Source organism: Delphinus delphis, chromosome 12 (assembly GCF_949987515.2).
Source record: "Delphinus delphis chromosome 12, mDelDel1.2, whole genome shotgun sequence".
NCBI lineage: Eukaryota > Metazoa > Chordata > Mammalia > Artiodactyla > Delphinidae > Delphinus > Delphinus delphis.
The window spans coordinates 10,563,761-10,586,984 of NC_082694.2; the positions used below are offsets into that span (position 1 = coordinate 10,563,761).

General features: G+C 45.6%; 1 protein-coding gene across 7 annotated transcripts in view; it reads left to right on the top strand.

The window, feature by feature from the left end:
• The first annotated feature begins 253 nt into the window (after nucleotides 1-253).
• The window catches only part of NEURL3 (neuralized E3 ubiquitin protein ligase 3), a 79,080-nt gene continuing 56,109 nt past the window's right edge, over nucleotides 254-23,224 (top strand). For 6 of the 7 annotated variants that reach the window (XR_011246674.1, XR_011246675.1, XR_011246676.1 and 3 more), the window contains exons 1-2: nucleotides 254-786; nucleotides 1,761-1,832. Coding sequence is in view for 3 of the 7 variants with exons in the window: in XM_069541262.1 (XP_069397363.1) it covers nucleotides 309-786; nucleotides 1,761-1,832 (550 nt within the window). In the remaining 4 variants the exon portion in view is untranslated. Of the gene's footprint in view, nucleotides 787-1,760; nucleotides 1,833-2,483; nucleotides 2,873-23,224 lie in introns of those variants that run through there. The other variant, XM_060027330.2, reaches the window with a different exon arrangement.

A 23,224-nucleotide genomic window follows, 5' to 3' on the forward strand; every position in this document is an offset into this window, starting at 1 on the left:
GTTCCTTTAATTTTTACAACATTCCCTACGGGAGGGGAACTGAGGCTTGGGGAGATTCACGAGGGAACTAAGATCCCTGATAGGCAAAGCGGGCTCCTCACTGGTTCTAATGTCGGGGTGGGGAGAGGTGGGGGGGTGGGGGTGGGGAGAGGTGGTGGGGGAAGAGCGGGGACAGTGGCACCGGAGAGCGAGGGCTGGTGGAAACGCCCCCTCCCCTGGGAGTGGGGGGTGCTGTGATGGCCTTTGCAGCCCGTGGGTCCGGCCCGCCCCGCCCCGCACTGACACCTCCCGCCCCCGCAGACGGCGAGATGCCCCGAGAGGCGCTCCGTTTCCACGCCGAGGCCGTGGGCGCGCAGGTGCGTCTGGACGCGCAGCGGAGCACCGCGCGCAGGCGCGCCACATTCCGTGACGGCATCGTGTTCAGCCAGCGGCCGGTGAGGCCCGGAGAGCGCGTGGAGCTGCGCGTGCTGTGTCACGAGTGCGGCTGGGTTGGCGGCCTCCGCGTGGGCTTCACGCGCCTGGACCCCGAGCGGGTGACCGCGTCCGGCCTGCCCCCCTTCGTGTGCCCGGACCTGGAGCAGCAGAGCCCGACGTGGGCGGCCATGCTGCCCGATGGCTGCGGGCTCACCGGGGACGTGGTGCGCTTCTGGGTGAACCGCCTGGGCCGGCTCTTCGCCCAGGTAAACGCGGGCCCCCGGCTCCTGCTGCGTAAGGACGTGCTCATGGGCGCCCCGCTCTGGGCCGTGATGGACGTGTACGGGACCACGAAGGCCATCGAACTGCTGGGTGAGGCCACGGGTGGGGACCCAGGCTCCTCCCCTTGGCGGGAGGAGGTGGAGGCTTGGGCGGTACTTCACGGGCATCCAGAGCCGCGGGGAGAACTGTTGTTTCATTCGTATGCAGCCAGTTTTTCCATCAGCTCAAGTCAGGGTATGAAGATGGGCACTGGGGACAAGACCTAGTCATAGGGAGGGCAGCCTCATCTCTGAAGAATGAGAAGACGTGCTCAGCACCCCAAACATCTGTTAGAGGGGTGATCTCTTTCACAAAGGAAGAAATTTGGGAGCTAGGCTTTGCAGTCTAAGTAGGAGTTTGCTGAGACAGGGGTGGCAACAAAGGGAACATAAGTGTGAGAGTTAGAGGAGAGCAGGAAGGCAGCCTGGGGGGCAAAGGTGAGATGTTCAGGCACTGGGTGGGGAAACAAGGACCACCTGAAAGGAGAGAGGATTTCAGGAGAGGGAGGAGATACAGGAACACTCATAAAAAGAAATTTTGGCATTCTGGGCTGGTGTTCCATGGGCCTGCACCAGCTTTCCAGACACCCCCGCGCGTTTGTTTTTCACACTGCTTGTCACAGCTGCTGGAGCCTCACCTCTGGAGCCCCTGAATTGGTAGGTCTGGAGTGGAGCCCCAAGCACCTGTTTTCCCTCCTGGGGGATTTTGAAGCACATCTGGGTTGGGGACCGTGAATAATGAGGAAGGTCTCCGCTCAAGCAGCGGAAGTAGGGCAGAGGGGAGCTGTCTAAAGGAAGGACGGATTAGCAGGAGGAACCTGCAGTTCTACAAATTCACTGCTGGGTTCAACTGGGAAAGGGGCGGCCACACAGGGCTGGGTGACCAGCTTGGAGCTCCAGCATTGCACCCCAGAAAAGAAAGGGGATGGACACTTTGCTTTAGGGGCAGGGGCTGGGGAGGTGGGAGGGAACGAGGACACCCTGACTTTGCTTTCCCCAGGCCCTGACTTTCCCTTTCTGCCTTAGATTCTACAGTCAGCGCCCCGACCCCAGCCATGCCGTGGGTCCTCAGTGGTGAGGCTCTGCCTGAGTTCAAAGGTGAGTGGCTTCCCCGAGCCCCAGGGACTCCCCAGGACTCCAGCACTAGGGGAGCTGGGGGAGGCCCCAGCCCTGGGAACTCCGTTAAGTCTTTCCAAGTCCTATCAAGTCTCCCACGGGCTTTAGGCCAGAAAGATTTGGCTCTGCCCCTGGAAACCTAAAAGCAATTTGACAGCTCTGCCTTCTAGAACATTGGCTAACTTCACAAGTTACTGGAGCACATTCATGAACAGGTATTATTTTGTCCGTCTGCTTTTAAAAAAGCAATCCACGTTCATAGTAATTTGCCAAACAGAAATAAAATACGTATTAAAGGATAAAGAAGGAAGTAAAACAAAAACAAAAAAACACCTCCCAAACCTTGCATTACCTGTTAGGTGGATTTCCTCCCAGTATTTTGTGGACTTATATATGGGGAGTTATTTGTGCTTTGTTTTCCTTTTTTCTAAAGTGGAATCTTATTATATGTATGTTTGTACCTTATGGTTTTCGTCCCAACCTTTTTCACTTGATTACATTGTGAGCATTTTCTTACAAGGTAATATTCTTCAGAATCCGACTGCAGAGTTCTCTGTCCTGTGGTTATATCATGAGTGGGCTGCCCACCCCTTGCCCCCAAGCGCCCCTGACCTCTGTTGTCCCCTTTCCCAGCCACAGCAGGAGAGGAGTGTGCCATCTGCTTCCACCAGGCTGCCAACACCTGCCTTGTCCCCTGCGGCCACACACACTTCTGCAGCTGCTGTGCCTGGCGGGTCTTCAGGGACACGGCCAAATGCCCCGTGTGTCGCTGGGAGATTGAGGCGGTGGCCTCGGCTTGGGACCCTCCTGCTCTGGGCCCTGGTGTAGGTGCTCGGCTCTGAGCCCAGCCCCTGCCAAGGGACGAGGTGCAGCTCTGCCCACTTTCTGGAGAAGAGTCAGAAAGCCTGGTTAGCGACAGGTGTGGCAGAGAGGTAGAGTCAGGGCCGCAATGGCTCTTCCCCCTCCTCAGCAGGAGGGGGCCAGTGGACCAAGGAGGTGCCCCTTTCTGCCCACACCGGAACTACCTCCCTGGTGGGCGTCTGGCTGGAGAAAGTGGCTCAGCAATGGGCCAGCGGGGTTCTCACCCCTCTGCCTAGCTCCTCGTTCATTTTTGCCTGCCAAGGCTTTTGGCGGGTCACCTGGTTCAGCCACCATGAACCTAGCAATCCCCGGTACACTGGAGTCCCAGGAAGCCACATGTGCCAATGAGAAGGGCCTTTGTGTAGAGAGGGGGCAGCCTGATCCCTGGTTTTATGGCTAAGGAAGTTAAGGTACCTGCGCGTGTCTGGTGAAGCCCTGCCCACCCCGGGGTATTGAGGAGCCTGGACCAGATGCAGGGAGCATCTGGGTGGAATTTTGTTTATTTATTTATTTTTTTAAATTGAAGTATAGTTGTTATACAGTATTAATAAGTTATAGATGTACAATGTAGAGATTCACAATTTTTAAATGTTATACTCCATTTATAGTTATTATAGAACTATTGGTTGTCTTCCCCCTGTTGTATAGTATATCCTTGTAGCTTATTTTGTACCTAATAGTTTGTACCTCTTAATCCTCTACCCCTAAATTGCCCCTCCCTGTTCCTTCTCCCTACTGGTAACCACTAGTTTGTTCTCTATATCTGTGAGTCTGCTTTTTTGTTATATTAACTAATTTGTTGTATTTTTTTAGATTCCATATATAAATGAAATCATACAGTATTTGTCTTTCTCTGTCTGACTTATTTCACTTAGCATTATGTCCTCCAAGTACATCCATTTTGCTGCAAATGGCAAAATACCATTCTTTTTTATGGCCGAGTAGTATTCCATTGTATATGTATACCATAACTTCTTTATCCATTCGTCTGTTGATGGACACCTAGGTTGCTTCCATATCTTGACAATTGTAAATAAGGCTGCTGTGAACATTGGGGTGCATGTATCTTTTCAGTCTGTGTGTGTCTCTGTATCTGAAATAAGTCTCTTGTAAGGCAGCACATATGGGTCTTGGTTTTGTATCCCTCAGCTACTCTGTCTTTTGGTTGTAAATTTAGTCCATTTACATTTAAGGTAATTATCAATATGTGTTCTTATTGCCATTTTGTTAATTGTTTTGGGTTTGTTTTTGTAGGTCTTTTTTCTTCCTTTCTTCTTGTTTTGTTCTCTTGATATTTGACGACTATCTTTAGTGTTACGTTTGGATTCCTTTTTCTTTTTTGTGTGTATATCTGTTATAGATTTTTGGTTTGTGGTTACCATGATTTTTGGTTTGTGGTTACCATGAGTCCACACATACATATATATATATATATATATATATATATACACACACACATACATATATATGTATATATATGGTTGTTTCAAGTTGCTGATTGCTTAATTTGAAACATTTTAGCAGACATAGAGAACAAACGTATGGACACCAAGGGGGGGAAAGGGGAGGTGGGATGAATTAGGAGATTGGGATTGACATATATACACTAATATGTATAAAATAGATAACTAATGAGAACCTGCTGTATAGCACAGGTAACTCCACTTCACTGTACAGTAGAAACTAACAAAGCATTGTAAAACAGCTATACCCCAATTAAAAAAAAAAAAAGAAATGCATTTTAAAAACCCTGCATTTGTACTCTCTTCCCCTCACAATGACTGTTTCTGATGTTGCATTTTGCATATAATTATTTTGTGTATCCCTTAGCTGCTTATGTGGATAGAGATGATTTTACTACTTTTGTCTTCTAACCTCCCTACTAGCTTTGTGTGTGGCTGATTTCCTACCTTTACTGTATGTTTGCCTTTACCAGTGAGCTTCCTCATTTCATAATTTCCTTGTTGCTAGCTGTGGCCTTTTCTTTTTAACCTAGAGAAGTTCCTTTAACATTTGTTGTAAAGCTGGTTTGGTGGTGTTGAACTCCTTTAGCTTTTGCTTGTCTGTAAAGCTTTTGATGTCTCCATTGAGTCTGAACGAGAGCCTTGCTGGGTAGAGTACTCTTGGTTGTTGGTTTTTCTCTTTCATTACTTTAAGTATATCCTGTCACTCCTTCTGGCCTGCAGAGTTTCCGTTGACATATCAGCTGATAGCCTTATGGGATTTCCCTGTATGTTATTTGTTGCTTTGCCCTTGCTGCTTTTAATATTCCCAGTCTTTAATTTTTGTCATTTTAACTACAGTGTGTCTTGGTATGTTCCTCTTTGGGTTAATCCTGTATGGAACTCCCTGTGTGTCCTAGACTTGAGTGACTGTTTCCTTTCCCAGGTTAGGGAATTTTTCAGCTATTGTGTTTTCAAATATGTTTTCAGCCCCTTTCTCTCTTCCGCTTCTGAGGCCCATATAATGTGAATATTAGTGCATTTGATGTTGTCCTAGAGGGCTCTTAAACTATCCTAATTTCTTTTCATTCTTTTTTCTTTTTTCTGTTCAGGGGCAGTGATTTCCAGTACTCTGTCTTCCAACTCACTGACCTGTTCCTCTGTATCATTTGGTCTGCTGTTGATTCCTTCTAGTGTATTTTTCGTTTCAGTTGTTGTATGCTTTGTCTCTGTTTGGTTCTTTATATTTTCTAACTCTTTGTTGAAAACCCCTAACTGCTTGTTCTGCGCATCCATTTTTCTCCCGAGGGTTTTGATCGTCTTTACGATCGCCGCTCTGACCTTTTTCTTCAGTAGGTTGCCTCTCTCCGTTTTACTTAGTTCTTCTTCTTGGGGTTTTATTTTGTTCCTTCGTCTGGGACATGTTCTTCTGGTGCCTCACTTTGTCTAAAGTGCTATCTGTATTTTTATGTATGTGGTAGGTTAGTTACATTTCTCGACCTTGGAGAAGTGGCCTCCTGTAGGAGACGTCCTGTGTGTCCCAGCAGTGTACTTACTCCCCTCTCATCACCCAAGCTATATGTTAGGGGTTCCCCCTAAGAGGGCTGTGTGGGTCCTTCCATTGTGGTAGGCTGACTACGTGAGCAGTCTGGTACAGGCTTGGTTGGCCCTGCCCTGTGTGCACGCTGCTGGCTGCTGGTTAGCAAGGCTTGGTCATGCAGCAGCTGGCTGAGGAACTCCAGGGGACCCTGGGGCTAGTGTTGGCTCACTGGTGGGCAGGGTTAGCGTCCAGAAGACTCTGGGGTTGTTGCCTGCCCACTGGTGGGTGAAGCCAGGTTCTAGGGTTGGTGCTAGACGACTGGCAGGCAGAGCTGGGTCCTGGAGTCTGGCTGCAGAGCCCAGGGATCCTGGAGCTGGTGTCGGATTGCCGGTGGGGTGAGGGAAAGGACTGGTCCCTGACACAGTTGGGTATGGAGTCCAAGGTGTCCCGAAGCTTGTGTTGGCCTGTTAGTGAGCCAAGATGGCAGCCACCGGCAGCAGTGTTCACGCGGTAGGATGAGTGCCCCAAAATATCTGCTGTCAGTGTCTATGTCCCCAGGGTGAGCCACAGCCGCCCCCCTGCCCCCGCCTTTCCAGGAGACTCTCCGAGACCAGCAGGTAGGTCTGGCCCAGGCTCCTATCACATTACTGCTTCTGCCCTGGGTCCCAGCGTGGGTGGGATTTTGCATGCGCCCTTTAAGAGCGAGGTCCCTGTTTCCCCCCATCCTTTGGGACTCCGGAAATTAAGCCCTGCTGGCCTTCAAAGCCAAATGTACTGGGGGCTTGTCTTCTCGGTGCCCGACCCTCAGGCTGGGGATCTTGGCATCAGGCTCAGAGCTCTCACTCCTGTGAGAGGAACCTTTGCAGTTCCTCTCCAGCTTGTGGGTTGCCCACCCAAGGGCATGGGACTTGATTATATGGTGAGTCTGCCCCTCCTACCCATCTCAGTATGGTTCCTTCTTTATGTCTTTAGTTGTAGAAGATCTTTTCTGGTAGGTCTGGGCTTTTTCATCAATGGTTGTTCTGTATATCATTGTGATTTTGGTGTGCTCGTGAGAGGGGATGAGCTCAGGGTCTTTCTACTCTGCCGTCTTGGCCGCTGTCCGCCTGGTAGAATGTTGACAGTCTGTATGGAAGCTGGGTCACTTTAACAAGTCCTCTGTAAAGGCGATCAGCAGCCACCTGCCCCGCCTTCCTTGCAGGGCGGTTGTGAGGTCCCAGTGAGATCGTGCATCTGAAGATGAGTGAGCATGTGAGAGTGCGCTGTTACCATTGGGCTTCTTTCCTTGCCAGTTTCTGAGATATCAAAATAAAGTTTGTCTTTTATGAATGATTTTGTAATGTGTATGTCCCCTCTGTTGCAGTCAGTGGGAGTGAGTAGGGCTGGGGACTGGTCAGGTTGCAGGGGCGTGGGGACATGCCTTCCTCTTCTCCACAGAGACATCTTGGGCTTGCAGTGGACTAGGCAGGGTCTGGGCCCTCAGGCCTGTGGACTCTGGACTCTGTGTTGCTGAGCATGTGAAGGGGATAGTCCTACAGCTACAACCGGGCTCTGCCCTTGCCACCCTTGACTTGTGAGGACTTCCTGGAGGCTCTGGCTCTTGAGTGAAGGGAGGAGGTGACCCGGGGACCCCCTCGTCAGCCAGTATTTGTGGCGGGGGATGGAGGAGGACAAGCCATACCTGTTACTTTGCTCTGGTTCCTGCTTCATGGCTGGTGAGGGAGAGAGCTAACAGGGAGTTTGAACCTCTTTTGCCCAAGATCATGATGATGGGCCCCTCCACAAACGGCATCCCTGCACCATGGCCAGCCAGAGGGTCAAGACTTTGGGTTAGGTGACCCCAGAATAGCTTTCACTCTGGAGTGGGATCTCCTCTCTGCCACCCTTGGGTGTTCTAACCTTGGTCACGTGAGCCTCAGTTTCTTCATCTGTAAAGTGGAAATAAGATAATTTTCTTTGCTGGTACGTTGTGAGGATAGTGAATGAATGAATGAAACTTGTAGCTTAGAGGAAGTACTCAAAATACGGCAGCTTCCTTCCCCTGGAAAAGGCATCTCCCAGGAGAAGCAGCCAACAGATCACTGGGCTGGCGGTCGGGGTCTGGGGGGTGGTCCCGGCGGCCCCCTCATCACCCCAGTATTTTGGAATGATTCCTAGGGATCCTAAGACAACTTTTTTCATCTTTTAAGTGTCTTTTTTTTTTTTTTTAAACCCAAATACCTCCAAGGCGAGGGTAGCACTTTAATCCTACTTCCAGCGAATGCCTCCTTATTAGTTAACACCTGGCGAAGCCTTTGAAATGATATAACCAGAGGGGGGACTTCTGTAGTGGTGGCATAAGGACTTCTGTAAAGGCTTTTCTCCATAAAAGTAACAGAAATATTGGCAAGATTATAAAATTCAACATTTACAGAACTCTGGATATTAACCAAAGGCTAACAAGGTTTATCAAAGAGAATTTACTCAATTTCGGTAAGAGCAGTGGGGTTTGTGGTGGTTTAACCTGGCCTGCTCCCATCCCTCTAACCTCAGCTCCACGGTAGCCTTAAAAACCAGCAGGCTTGCAGCCACCAGAGGGGACAGGTTGTGTTGTGAACTCCTCAGAAAGCTCTACCACCAGAGCATCATCACTGTTTGGCCTGTACTACACTTCCCTGGAAAGTCTTCATTTATAGGGTGTTGTCATTACTTAACCCAACTTGGAACCCTCTCCATGGGAAAACCCCTATTCCCAGGGCATTTGTCAAACATCATCAGCTTCAGTTGTTTAACATTGCAGCTGCCTGAAACCGTGATACCAGTTGAGACAAACAAGGACAGCCAGGAATGTTTATCTCAGGCAGGCAGTGAGCCACACTGTGTCTGACCATGGGCAGGAGTAGTTGGGCTGGATGTCTGGGTCAAAGAATTAAGGCAAAGCCCCAGATACTGAAAGTTCCGTAAGGCAACAGAAGCCTCTGTATCTGGAAGGCTAATTTTTTAAAATAAAATGTATTTATTTATCTATTTATCTATCTATCTATCTTTGGCTGCGTTGGGTCTTCGTTGCTGTGCGCGGGCTTTCTCTATTTGCGGTGAGAGGGAGCTACTCTTCGTTGCTGTGCGTGGGCTTCTCACTGCGGTGGCTTCTCTTGTTGCGGAGCACAGGCTGTAGGTGCGCAGGCTTCAGTAGTTTTGGCTCGTGGGCTTCAGTAGTTGTGGCTCACCGACTCTAGAGCACAGGCTCAGTAGTTGTGGTGCACGGACTTAGTTGCTCCGCAGCACGTGGGATCTTCCCGTACCAGGGCTCGAACTTGTGTCTCCTGCATTGGCAGGCACATTCTTAACCACTGTGCCACCAGGGAAGCCCCAGAAAGCTAATTGTTGACTCACCTTGTCCAGCAGTACATACATTCCATTTCTCATTATCACTTTAGGCAGATGCGGTGTAATTCACAGCTGAATATTCTATTCTTTGCAAGCAAGGCACCCAGGCTAACCAGGAATCTCAGTTCCAGGGGAGATGACACCCAAGAAAAGCCAAGTATTTGAGGAAAGCTAACATCATGGGGGAAAAGGCATCCAACTCAGCAAAAAGAGGACTTCATACCTGAAAAAAAATACACAGTTAATAGAGCAGACAGACCTGGGCTTTAAGACAAATATAATTAGATGCAAAAAGATATTGCATCAAAAAATCTAGGTACAAAAAAAAAAAATCTAGGTACCTTGGAAACAAAAAACTAAATCATTGAAATAAAAACTTATTAGATGGACTGAACAGCAGAAAGATTATAGCTGAAAAATAATTCATGATCTGGAAGCAAACAGAATGGACTGCAAAGTTACAAAGAGATGAAAAATATGAAATAAAAGAGAATAGATGCAGAAATTCAAATATCCAAAATTTCAGGGGAAAATAGAGAAAATGGAGGAAAGAGAATACTCAAAGAAGAAAGGAAAATTTATATTGAGGAAAGACATGACTCTTCATACTGAGAAAGCATGCTAGTTGCCAAACAGAATACATGAAAAAAACCCCAAAAAACCTTCATCTTCACACATACTGATGAAATTGCAGAGCATTGGGGGTAAAGAGAAGACCCAAGGAGGAAAAAAATAGATCACATACAAAGAATGTGAATCAAATTAACAGTAGACTTTTCCCCAACTATACTGGATGTTGAAAGACAATGGAATAATATCTTCAAGGTTCAGAGAGTTTTTAAATTTTATTAAGGTATAATTTACATACACTAAAATGTACAGATCTTAAGTCTTCATTTTGATGAGGGAATAATTTTGAAATTTAAAATTCTCCAAGCAACTACTCTCTCCTTCAAGCATGAGAGAAAAATGAAATTTTCAGATATAAACTTGGTTTTTCACTCACCAATACTTTATGAAAGAATTTTTAGAGAAATTGCTTCATAAGAAAAAACAAGAAAAGTTAACTTTTTGTGATCAATGAAAGCACAGAAAGTTGAGTCTAAATACGTGTTAGTCATTAAAAAAAAATCAATAAAAATCTGGAGTGAAAACCACAGTCAGTATCATTTTGGATGGAGCGAGGGGAAGCAAAAGCATGCTAAGTTTCTTTTCTCACTAGGAAGAAATAAACAACAAAATGAGAAAAATGTAAGTTGAATTGATACGTTGAAGAACATACAGTGTGTAGAAGACTACAAACAGAATATATAAATTCCAAATCATTAAAATAATAGCACTCCAATTTCAACAATCCAACAAAAGGCAGGATAGGAGATAAAAGAATAAAAAGTAAAGTAGATAGGTACAAGTCCAGACAGAGCAGTACTAATAGTAAATGTGAATGGGTTAAATTCACCTCTCAGTTGACAAGGATTTTCAGTTTGGGCAAATAAAAAATATAAATAAATTTAAAAAATACAATCCTGTTACATTCTATCTCTGAGAGGTGGACCTAGAACAAAATCCAAGAAGACTAAAAATAAAGGAAAAAAAAATATACCAAGCAAATATGAAGAACAAACAAACACATTGTGGCAGCCCATGATCAGGCTTGCCTTGGAGATCCCTCAAGGTAACATAAATGGAAAATGCCTGGGCCTTGCAGCATAAGAGCAGATAGGAAGAGATTGCCCAGTGCTGACTCAGAAAGAGCCCAGGTATCAGGCTGGGGACCACGCTCCCTGATGGGTTGAAGTTCTGCTGTGTATGTAGTGTTGATTGTTTTTGATACTGAAGTGAGACCATGATTCTACACTTCTCATACATCTTACTCCATTTAAGACCATCAAATTTTGGGCGTATCTCTTGAGACATAAGTGGGCAACCAAGAGCCACCTCCCCCCCTGAATCAATATCCTATGTAAATCCTTTGATCTAGTTATTTGTAAACCAAAAGTAAAAGTTTCCTTAAACTAGGTCCAAGTCATTATTCTTGTTCATCATAAAAGACAGATTAGGCTCCTTGGTCTTAGCTTCTGCTCAGTTGTAGCTGTATTAGCATCAGACAAACTAGAATTTAAGAGAAAAAAAAGATTATAGGGGATAAGGAGGGAATTCAACTAGAGATTATCATACTAAGTAAAGTAAGTCAGAAAGAGAAAGACAAATACCATATGATATCACTTATATGTGGAACCTAAAATATGACACAAATGAACCTATCTATGAAACAGGGACTTCCCTGGGACTTCCCTGGGAAACAGGGACTTCCCTGGTGGTCCAGTGGTTAAGACTCCATGCTCCCAATGCAGGGGGCCCGGGTTCGATCCCTGGTCAGGGAACTAGATCCCGCATGCCGCAACTAAGATCCGGAGCAGCCAAGTAAATAAATAACTATTAAAAGAAAGAAAGAAAGAAACAGAAACAGACTCATGGACATAGGGAACAGACTGGTCGTTGCCAAGGGGGAGGGGGTTGGGGGAGGAATGCAATGGGAGGCTGGGGTTAGCACATGTGAGCTTTTATATATAGAATGGATAAGCAGCAAGGTTCTAGTGTAGAGCACAGAGAACTATATTCAATATCCTATGATAAACCATATGGAAAAGAATATTTTAAAAAAAGGAATGTATATATATGTGTAACTGAATCACTTTGCTGTACAGCAGTAATTAACACAACATTATAAATCAACTGTACATCAATAAAGTAAAAAATATAAATATGATTATAAAAAGAATTATTCATAATAGTGCCAAAGTGGAAGACAATCTAGTTGTCCATCAGCTGATGAATGGATAAACAAATGTGCCCTGTCCATACAACGGAATGTTATTTGACCATTAAAAAAAGGAATGAAGGGCTTCCCTGGTGGCGCAGTGGTTGAGAGTCCGCCTGCCGATGCAGGGGACACGGGTTCGTGTCCCGGTCCGGGAGGATTCCACATGCCGCGGAGCGGCTGGGCCCGTGAGCCATGGCCGCTGAGCCTGCTCCGCGATGGGAGAGGCCACAACAGTGGGAGGCTGCGTACCGCAAAACAAAAACAAAAACAAAAACAAAAAACAAAAACAAAAAAAGGAATGAAGTGCTGATTCATGCTGCTACATGCTACAACATGGATGAACCTTGAAAACATGCTGAGAGAGGGAAGCCAGTGGCAAATGGCCACATAATTGAATAATTCCATCCCTAGGAAATGTCCGGAATAGGCAAATCCATAGAGACAGAAAGCGGATTAGTACAGGTGCCAGGGGCTCGAGGGAGGGAGGGGTGGGGAGTGACAGCTAAGGGCTATGGGGGGACAAGGAAGAGGTTTTAAAATTGATTTTGATGATGGTTGCACACTTTGTGGATATGCTAAAAACCACCGGACTGCACACTTCAAAGGGATGGGTGTTACGGCATGTGAGTTATATCCAACTTTAAAATTATGAAAAAGAAGCTACACACCAAAATAGATGAATAGAGATGTGCTAGTGGAAGAAAAAGAAGGGAATGTTAGCCCTGGGAGCAGGAAAATCTTCAAAGAAGAAGCAACATTTAAACTGTTCTTTTTTTTTTTAACATCTTTATTGGAGTATAATTGCTTTACAATGCTGTGTTAGTTTCTGCTTTATAACAAAGTGAATCAGTTACACATATACATATGTTCACATATCTCTTCCTTCTTGCGTCTCCCTCCCTCCCACCCACCCTCCCTATCCCACCCCTCTAGGTGGTCACAAAGCACGGAGCTGATCTCCCTGTGCTATGCGGCTGCTTCCCACTAGCTATCTATTCTACTTTTGGTAGTGTATATGTGTCCATGCCACTCTCTCACTTTGTCACGGCTTACCCTTCCCCCTCTCCGTATCCTCAAGTCCATTCTCTAGTAGGTCTGTGTCTTTATTCCCGTCTTGCCCCTAGGTTCTTCATGACCTTTTTTTTTTTTCTTTTTTTCTTAGATTCCATATATATGTGTTAGCATACGTGTCAGTATTTGTTCTTACAGGGCTAATGGCTATTTTGAAGGCAGGGAGGAGGGGAAAGGTATTCCACATAGGGGGCATAGCACATGCAAAGATGGACAAGTGCAGGACGTGTCTGGGGAATTATGGGGAGGTCACACTGGCCAAAGCAGAAGGAGCAGGAAGCCGCAAAGGAGTCCAAGGGGAAGGTGGGCTGGGGCCAGCCGTTGAGAGCTCTGCCGGCCGACGAGTGGCTGCAGGGGGTGCCTTTGAGGTCCAGGCTGGCTGCAGGAGGGCTAATCTGTCAGTGGGCCCGTCTCACCTCAGTCAAACACACTCTGCTTGTAAGGCATCTGAGGAGAGAAACAGGCTCCTGCTCAGTTTCACTTACCTAGAAATCCAAGATTTCTAGGTTGTGATAAGAAGTCACTGGATCAAAGCAAACAGAGGTAGTGTATAATGAATCATCATCATGAGGATAATATAGAGCGAAAGGAAAGTAAAAGTGCAACCAGGGATTGTCAATATTTGCTTGGCTTAAGCAGGAAGCCAGCCTGGGCTGGACCAGGGACCTGCTAGGGGGCTTTCCCAGAGACAGAAAAATTCCCTCGCTCAGGTGGCTTTCAGATGAAGCTTCCTGTTACACGACTGGGGCGTGAGACATCAGTCTGGGGAATAACAAGCCGCCCCTCCAGGGACCAGGACCACTGTGTCCCCTGTCCATCCCCCAGCGCCTCACATGGCCCCAGCACGCCACCATCTTCAGTGCCCCCCCCCCCAGCATTATTGCCTAATACCTGCTTCCCACCCCTACCCCCAACCCCGCACACGCAGAGGCTTCCTGCTTGCTGATAACCAGTTCAGGAAATTCCACTTGGAAGAAGTCCACAAGCAAAGGCTGAGGAGGGCCGTGGGGGATAATCCCTGAGCCTGCGGCAGAGTGAGGAGAACGAGGTGCTGTCTCGTTCCTCCATGGACCCGCACACCAGATCAGCGTCCTGTCTTCCAGCTGCCCGAGGAGGAGAAAGTAGGGGTTCCTTCATGAGCCTGGAAGTGGTGACGTTGTGATCCTCTGGTCAGCCAGCCTGTCCCTCTCAGGTCTGCATGAAGTAGACCACTCATTCAGCACCACTGCATTCAGCACCGCTCAACTGGCTTTACAAGAAATGTTAGGCTTCTTGAAGCAGAAAAGAAAGACCACAACTAGAAATATGAAAATTATGAAAGGAAAAAGCTCTTTGGTAAAGGCAAATGTACAATAAAAGTAGTTAGATCAACCACTTATAAAGCTAGTAGGAAGGTTAAAAGACAAAAGTAGTAAAATCATCTGTATCTACAATAAGTAGTTAAGGATATACAAAACAAAAATGTAAAATATGTCAAAAATATTAAACATTTAAAAATAATGTTTATTTTAAATTTTTAAGTAATTTTTAAAATTTTAGGTGAGTAAAAATGCAGGCTTGGGGCTTCCCTGGTGGCGCAGTGGTTGAGAGTCCGCCTGCCGATGTGGGGGATGCGGGTTCGTGCCCTGGTCCGGGAGGATCCCACATGCCGCGGAGCGGCTGGGCCCGTGAGCCGTGGCCGCTGAGCCTGCGCGTCCGGACCCTGTGCTCCACAACGGGAGAGACCACAACAGTGAGAGGCCCGCGTACCGGAAAAAAAAAAAGAGGATGATGATAATGCCTCCTTCACAGGATACTGTGAACAATCAACCAGTGTAAAACATTGAGTATTGTGCCTCCCATATAGTAAGCATCTACCATCACCATTCTTTTTATTTACTTTAATTCTGCTTTTCTCTCTGGAGGACCACACCTCCCTTAGATATTTAATGGACATTGTCATGGTATCTGCATCTCTCTTGTGGTTTTCCTTGGCTCTAAGGTCCTTCAGGCCAACAAAAGCTGGCAGAGGCAATTAGAAGAAATTGCGTGTCTGGGAAGGGCATGATATAGTCATGAATTCTGCTTGGAATCCATGTCAGAGGCATCAGTCCTCTGGAAGGAAATAAGGGGGAAAAGCTTGTTTGTTTGCTTCCTGGGGAGGTGATGGAGCCAGGTGGGCTGAGGACCACCTGTGCCTAACTTCGAGGTTGGGAGCCAACAGGAGGAAAGAAATGGGAGTACAGCCCCTGTTGTGCTGCTGACACCATGCCAGTCCCTTTCCACAGTGCTCTCATTACATCCTCGCAATCATCTCCTTTTTTGGAGGAGAGCAAAGGTCACTGGAAGAGGAGGAGCCACTACAGAACTTAGTTCTGTCTGGCTCCAAATGAAGTTTTGATTCCTGCCCAGTGGCTGGAACCAGACCATCTCACTCTGAAGCTTGACCTGGGGACATTCAAAGCATGGCCCCTTATGATCTAATCTCCTGTATTGAATAGAAAGACAAACCAGAAGGCGATCTTCTGGAAAACAGTAAGTCAGGCCATTTCTATAAGGTTTCCTGGGTGTGTTTGTTCACTCCAGAATTGCATAATTTTCAGACAGCTATTTTAAGAATAAAAACTCCATTTGCTTTATGTCCTTATCTCTAGGAATTTCCAGATTCGATCTTGATCAAGTTCTGATGAAATATAAACAAAGACTAGGTGGAAGCTCAGTGGGGAAGTAGAGTGGTTACTTTATCCTAAATGAAAAAATGCACATCTGTATTTTGTGCAATTTCTGTGTTATGATTTCCCTCAGGTAACCCTATTTTTACTTCACACCTACTTTGAAGCAGGATTTGTTGCTTTTTTGGGGGGAGGGCCACACCACGTGGCATGTGGGATCTTAGTTCCCCAACCCGGGATCGAACCCGCACCCCCTGCATTGGAAGTGTGGAGTTGTAACCACTGGACTACCAGGGAAGTCCAGGATTTGTCACTTTTTGAGATTTTTCCAGGAGAAAATCTACCCCCAAAGCATTGGTGAGAGATGCCAATTTAATTGAAGATGCCAGAGCATATCAAGGAGTGAATGAACTGAATGATAATAAAACTACTACTCAGGGCTTCCCTGGTGGCGCAGCGGTTGAGAGTCTGCCTGCCGATGCAGGGGACACGGGTTCGTGCCCCGGTCCGGGAAGATCCCACATGCCGCTGAGCGGCTGGGCCCATGAGCCATGGCCACTGAGCCTGCGCGTCCGGAGCCTGTGCTCCGCAATGGGAGAGGCCACAACAGTGAGAGGCCCGCGTACCACACACACACACACAAAAAATACTCAAAATTTGTGGGCTATAGCTAAAGCTGTATATAGAGGGAAAGTCATAACTTTATATTACATTCACCTGGAAGCAAGAAAGTTTAAAACTAAATGTGGGACTTGCCTGGTGGCACAGTCGTTAGGAATCTGCCTGCCAGTGCAGGGGACATGTGTTCGATTCCTGGTCTGGGAAGATCCCACATGCCACGGAGCAGCTAAGCCCATGCACCTCAACTACTGAGCCTGTGCTCTAGAGCTGGTGCGCCACAACTACTGAGCCCGCATGCTGCAACTACTGAAGCCTGCACACCTGGAGCCCATGCTTCACAACAAGAGAAGCCACCGCAATGAGAAACCTGCGCACCGCAATGAAGAGTAGCCCCCACTCGCCACAACTAGAGAAAGCCCACGCAGCAACGAAGACCCAACGCAGCCAAAAATTTTTTTTTAATTTAAAAAAAAAAACTAAATGAGCTAAACATTCAATTCAAAAATTTGGAAAAGAGCGTCAAAGTGTACCAAAGAGAAGGTTAATAAAAATAGAAAGCTGATTCTTAAGAATAACTATAATATCTTTGGCAAAACTATCAAGAAAAACAGAAGATGCAAATAAAGAAAAGGGGAAATAGCAAGACATACAATAGATATGTGAAAAACAATAAAAGACTAATATGAATAACTTTACATTAATAAGCTAGATAAAATGAGTATAATTTTAGAAAAAAATATAAAAATTGAAAAAGTGACACAAGAAGAAATAGAGAACCAGAATAGGACAGTGTCTTTTTTTTTTTTTTTGCGGTACATGGGACTCTCACTGCTGTGGCCTCTCCCGTTGCGGAGCACAGGCTCCGGATGCACAGGACATGCAGTCTCCGGACATGCAGGCTCAGCGGCCATGGCTCGTGGGCCCAGCCGCTCCGCGGCATATGGGATCTTCCCGGACCGGGGCACGAACCCGCATCCCCCACATCGGCAGGCCGACTCTCAACCACTGCGCCACCAGGGAAGCCCAGGACAGTGTCTTTTTAAAACAAATACTAAACAAAGATGCCCTTTTCAAAAAAGGCCCAGTTGATTTTACTGTTGAGTGCTTCTAAAATTTCAAGAAACAGTAAAATCTTCTTATAAAAGTAGTTCTAGAAAACAGAAAAATAGCCAAGCCTCCCCAGTTAGTTTTATGAGGCTAATGTTGATTCCAAAACTAAATAGGATGAGCTAAGAAAATTATGTGATTATTTCACTTAAAAATGTAAATGTAGGAACTTCCTTGGTGATCCAGTGGTAGAGAATCCGCCTTCCAATGCAGGGGACATGTGTTCCATCCCTGGTCAAGGAACTAAGATCCCACATGCTGTGGGGCAACTAAGCCCACGCGCCACAACTACTGAGCTTGCGCGCCTCAACTAGAGAGCCTGTGTGCCGCAAACTACGGAGCCCACGTGCCCTGGACCCTGTGTGCCACAACTAGAGAAGAGAAAACCTGCATGCCACAACTAGAGAGAAGCCACCACGCCACAGCAAAGAGCCCGTGCGTCGCAAGTAAGACCTGACGCAGCCAAAATAAATAAATAAATAAATAAACAATAAATCTTTTAAAAAAGTAAATGTAAAAATAAAAAATTATCTAACTGAATTCAATAGTGCATGTTTTAAAAGATTCATGATAATCCAGTAGGTTTGTCCCAGAAATACAAAGATGTCAGAAAATCTACTCATGTAGTTCACCACATTACGCAGCTGAAATAGGAGATACGATTATCTCAATGTAGAAAAAATCATTTAATAAAGTTCAACACAATTTACAATTAAAAATTCTGAGCAAACTAGGACTAAAAAAGGAACTTCCTAAACTTGGTAAAGATTATAATATTAAAATTTATAGTATATAATATACTTAATAGAGAAATTTTACATGGATTTTCTCGAGGCTCAGGAACAACTTTGATCAAAAGCATTCAGAGGGCTTCCCTGGTGGCGCAGTGGTTAAAAATCTGCCTGCCAATGCAGGAGACACGGGTTCGAGCCCTGGTCTGGGAAGATCCCACATGCCGCGGAGCTACTAAGCCTGTCAGCCACAACTACTGAGCCTGCGCGTCTGGAGCCTGTGCTCCACAACGGGAGAGGCCATGACAGTGAGAGGCCCGCGCACCGCGATGAAGAGTGGCCCCCCGCTCGCCGCAACTGGAGAAAGCCCTTGCACAGAAACGAAGACCCAACACTGCCAAAAATAAATAAATAAATTTAAAAAAAAAGCGTTCAGAAGAGAAAAATAAATAAAATTGTTAAGAATTACAAGAGCAGAGAATCAGCTATCATAATTTGTAAATGATATGACACCTCCCTAGAAAAACAAAATCAACAAACTTTTAGAACAATTACGAATCTTTACCAACTAGTAAGGATCTTGCTGGATTCAAGATCAACCTGTGGTGGCAATTGCCAACTAAAAGTTTTAATAAAATATAAGATACAGGTTTTAATATTGACAAAACCATAAAGGATCAGGGAATTAACCAAGAGATCTGTATAGAAAATACTTTAATAAAAGATATAATAAGTTGATCTAAAAAACCCTGAATGGGAAGTTTTATATTATAAAAATATTTATTCTCAGAAATTAATCCATAAATTCAGTACAATCCAATACAACTTCCAGTTGAAATTTTTTTTAATTGAGAAATTTACTACACTGGATTAAATAGTGTCCCATCAAAATGCATGTCACCCGGAACCCCAGAATGTGACCTTATTAGGAAAAAAGTTCTTTGCAGAGATAATTAGTAAAGCTGAGGTCATACTGGATGAGCATAGGCCCTAAATCCAATCACTGGTGTCTCTATGAGGGCCATGTGAAGATGGCGGCAGAGATTGAAGTGATGCAGCTACAAGCCAGGGAATGCGGACTAGCGACAGCCACAGAAGCTGGAGGAGGCAAAGAAAGGGTCTTCCTTGTAGCCTTTGGTTCCAAGCGTGGCCTTGCTGACACCTTGATTTCAGACTCCTGGCCTTCAGGAGAGAAGAAATCTATGGGAGAATAAATTTCTGTTGGTTTAAGCCGCCAAGTTTGTGGTACTTTATTACAGCAGCCCTAGGAAATGGATGCACTAACGCTGAAATTTATCTAGAAGACTAAAGCTCCACAAGCAGTTAAAATGTCCTACCAGATAGTAAGATACGCAACTAAAAAGTTCGGTGCTGGAATAAGTACAGTCGAACAGAACATGAAACAGAATAGAATCGAAATATTAGAGACAGACCTATGCATAAAGGAGGATTTAGTATATAAAAAAGGGAAAGAAATGATTGTCTAGTATTTGATGTTAAAAAACTGACTCAGGGCTTCCCTGGTGGCGCAGTGGTTGAGGGTCCGCCTGCGATGCAGGGGACACGGGTTCGTGCCCTGCTCCGGGAAGATCCCACATGCTGCGGAGCGGCTGGGCCCGTGAGACATGGCCGCTGAGCCTGCGTGTCCGGAGCCTGTGCTCCGCAGCGGGAGGGGCCGCAGCGGTGAGAGGCCCGCGTACGGCAAAAAAAAAAAAAAAAAAAAAATTGACTCAGGGGACTTCCCTGGTGGTCCAGTGGATAAGACTGCACTCCCAATGCAGGGGGCATGGGTTCAATTCCTGGTTGGGGAACTAAGATCCTGCATGCCGCAGGGCGTGGCAAATAAATAAATAACAGTGGCTATGTAAATCAACCATACTTCAATTAAGAAAAAAAATGTTTTTAATTGACTCAGTATAGGAAAAAAATAAAACTGAATCCCTACCTAAAGCCATATTAAAAAGTTGTATTCCTGATGAAATAAAAACCTAAAACCATACAACTAATAGAAGGAGATGTAAGAGAATATCTTTTGTGACTTAGGTATGGAAGGACTTAAAATATCAAAAGCAGAAATTATAAGGGAAAAAACTAATTTTTGGTCACATCAGATTTAAAGATTTCTGTTCAACAAAGGGCTCTGTGGACAAATTTTAAAGATTGGTGCAAACTGGGGAAAGAGATTTGCAATTTCTAGGGCCTACTATCTAGAACGTTAGTCTAGAATAGCACTGTCCAGTAGAACTCTGCAATGAAGCAAGTGTTCTATACCTGCGCTGTCCACTGGGGCAGCCACTAGCCACATGTGCCTGTTGAGCGCTTGAATTGTGGCTAGAGTGAACCAGGAACTGAATTTTTAAATTTTCTTGAGTTTTAATTAATTTAAACTTAAATAGTCACATCTGCCTAGTGATGACCCTATTGGATGGTACAGGTCTAGAGGTATACAAGCAACTCCTACACATCATCAAGAAGAAGATAGGAACGGCAACCGAAAAATAGGCAAAGGTTATATCCAGTTATCCAAGAGTAAACCCCCGAGGCTAGTAAACATAAGAAGGGGTGCTTCCCTGGTGGCGCAGTGGTTGAGGGTCCGCCTGCCGATGCGGGGGACGCGGGTTCGTGCCCCGGTCCAGGAGGGTCCCGCGTGCCGCGGAGCGGCTGCGCCCGTGGGCCATGGCCGCTGAGCCTGCGCGTCCGGAGCCTGTTGCTCCGCGGCGGGAGAGGCCACGGTGGAGAGAGGCCCGCGTACCGCAAAAAAACAAAAAAACAACAAAAAAAGAAGGGGTGCTTAGACTCATTAGTAATCAGAAAAAGGCAAATCAAAACAGCAATGAGGAAATTAGACCTACAAACTGGCAAAAATTAGCTGGATAATGCAGTCTTTGTTGGAGATTTGGGGGGTAGGAACTCGCAGGCACTGCTGGGGGCGTGTGGGGAGGGCATGTAGACAGACACCACCATTCAGGAGTCCATCTGGCAGTACTTGGTCAAAGTAAATATTGATATATATGTACCGTATGATCCAGCAGTTCTGCTCCTGAGTAACTATTCCAGAGATATTCCCAACCTGGTCCTTAGAGAGATACGTAAGAATGTTCACTGTAGCCAGGGCCAGCTCCATGGGTGTGCTCTGTGTCGCCATCTTGAAATTCTCAATGATTTTTGATCAAGGGGCCTTGCATTTCATTTTGCACTGGGTCCTGCCAACGATGTTGCTAGTCCTGACTGTAGCGTTATTTGTGGTGGTTAGAAGTTACCAATCTGGAAGAGTGAAGGATAAAATGTGGTGGGGTAGGGACTTCCCTGGTGGTCCAGTGGTTAAGAATCCGCCTTCCAATGCAGGGGACACGGGTTCGATCCCTGGTGAGGGAACTAAGATCCCACATGCTATGGGGCAACTAAGCCTGCATGCTCTAGCCCACACACCACAACTAGAGAGAAGCCCGCGGGCTCTTCGCGCTGCACTGAAGAGCCCGCACTGCAACAAAAGATCCTGCATGCCGCAATGAAGATCCCGCGCGCTGCAACTAAGACCTGATACAGCCAAATAAATAAATAAATACTTTTAAAAAATGTGGTGGGATATGGGGCTTCCCTGGTGGCGAAGTGGTTGAGAATCTGCCTGCCAATGCAGGGGACGCGGGTTCGAGCCCTGGTCCGGGAAGATCCCATGTGCCGCGGAGCAACTAAGCCCGTGCGCCACAATTACTGAACCTGCGCTCTAGAGCCCGCGAGCCACAAATGCTGAGCCTGCGTGCCACAACTACTGAAGCCTGCGCGCCTAGAGCCTGTGCTCCACAACAAGAGAAGCCACCGCAATGAGAAGCCCGTGCACCGCAATGAAGAGTAGACCCCGCTCGCCGCAACTAGAGAAAACCCACGTGCAACAATGAAGACCCAACGCAGCCAAAAAATAAATTAAATTAAAAATAAAAAGAAATAGGTTTCTTATTATTCTCTTATCTAATGTAACCTTTAACCCAAGAGAGTAATTTCAGTGTGTTTGCAATGTATGTTTGTTATAGGAAATGGCACTGGTTAATGTGTTATAGGTAATTGTGTTTTTATTTCAGAGTTAAACTATGTTTGTTATAGTTCATAAGACAGGTTTCCACCACTGTTTGGAAGTAGAGCGTTCCTGTGAAATCTTTCATAAGCCAAAAAGGTGTAGAGTGAAGAAGGCTTAGGACTCATCATGCCAACGGATACTTAAAATAAATCGAGATAAAACACAGGTGCTCACAGACACAGTCCAGAGCTATGCCAGCTTGATGCTGCAATGCTGAGTGTGGTTCCCAGGCAAGGAGCTTGGCAGAGTCTCTCTCCGTGCTCAGGGTGCCCCACGCCCCTCTCTGTAACGGCTGCTGCAGAACAAAAGCTGAACGCTATTTTCGATTTTCGCCTTTTTTCCTAAAAGCAAAAATCCTGTTAGGATTTCTCTTGGTTAATGAAAACAGGCACTAACGTAGGTCTTCAGTAAAAGCCAATTGGTGGAAAGCGAACTTTCAAAAAGTGAGGGATACATCAATGCTTTTGATATAATTAACCCAACCAATATAAAAACTGTGTAGCATCTCCAGGAATAGGAAAAGCATTTCTTCTTTGCAGAGGTTTACGCAAATTTTTAAAACAAATAATTTGACCCACAATGCAAAATCTCTTTCATGACACTGTGAACATACAGTTCAAGGAGAAGACAATACAAATGGCTTCTTTTTTCCATTGTTAATACTTTTATTTAAATGGTCAATTGTCTTTTTTATTGTGGTAAAAATACACATATCATAAATTTTACCGTTTTTACTATTTTTAAGTGTACAGTTGGTAGCATTAAGTACATTCATATTGTTGTGCAACCATCAACGCTATCCATCTCCAGAACTTTTCCATCATCCCTAATTGAACAATAACATCCCATTAAACAGTAACTCCCCATTCCCACCTCCTCACAGCCCCCATCATTCTATTTTCTATCTCAATGAATTTGCCTGCCTACATATTTCATGTAAGTGGGATTATATAGTATTCGTCCTTTTGTGTCTGGCTTATTTCATTTAGCATAATGTCCTCAAAGTTCATCCCTGTTGTAGCATGTATCAGAATTTCTTTCCTTTTTAAGGTTGGATAATATTTCATTGTATGTATAGGCCACAATTT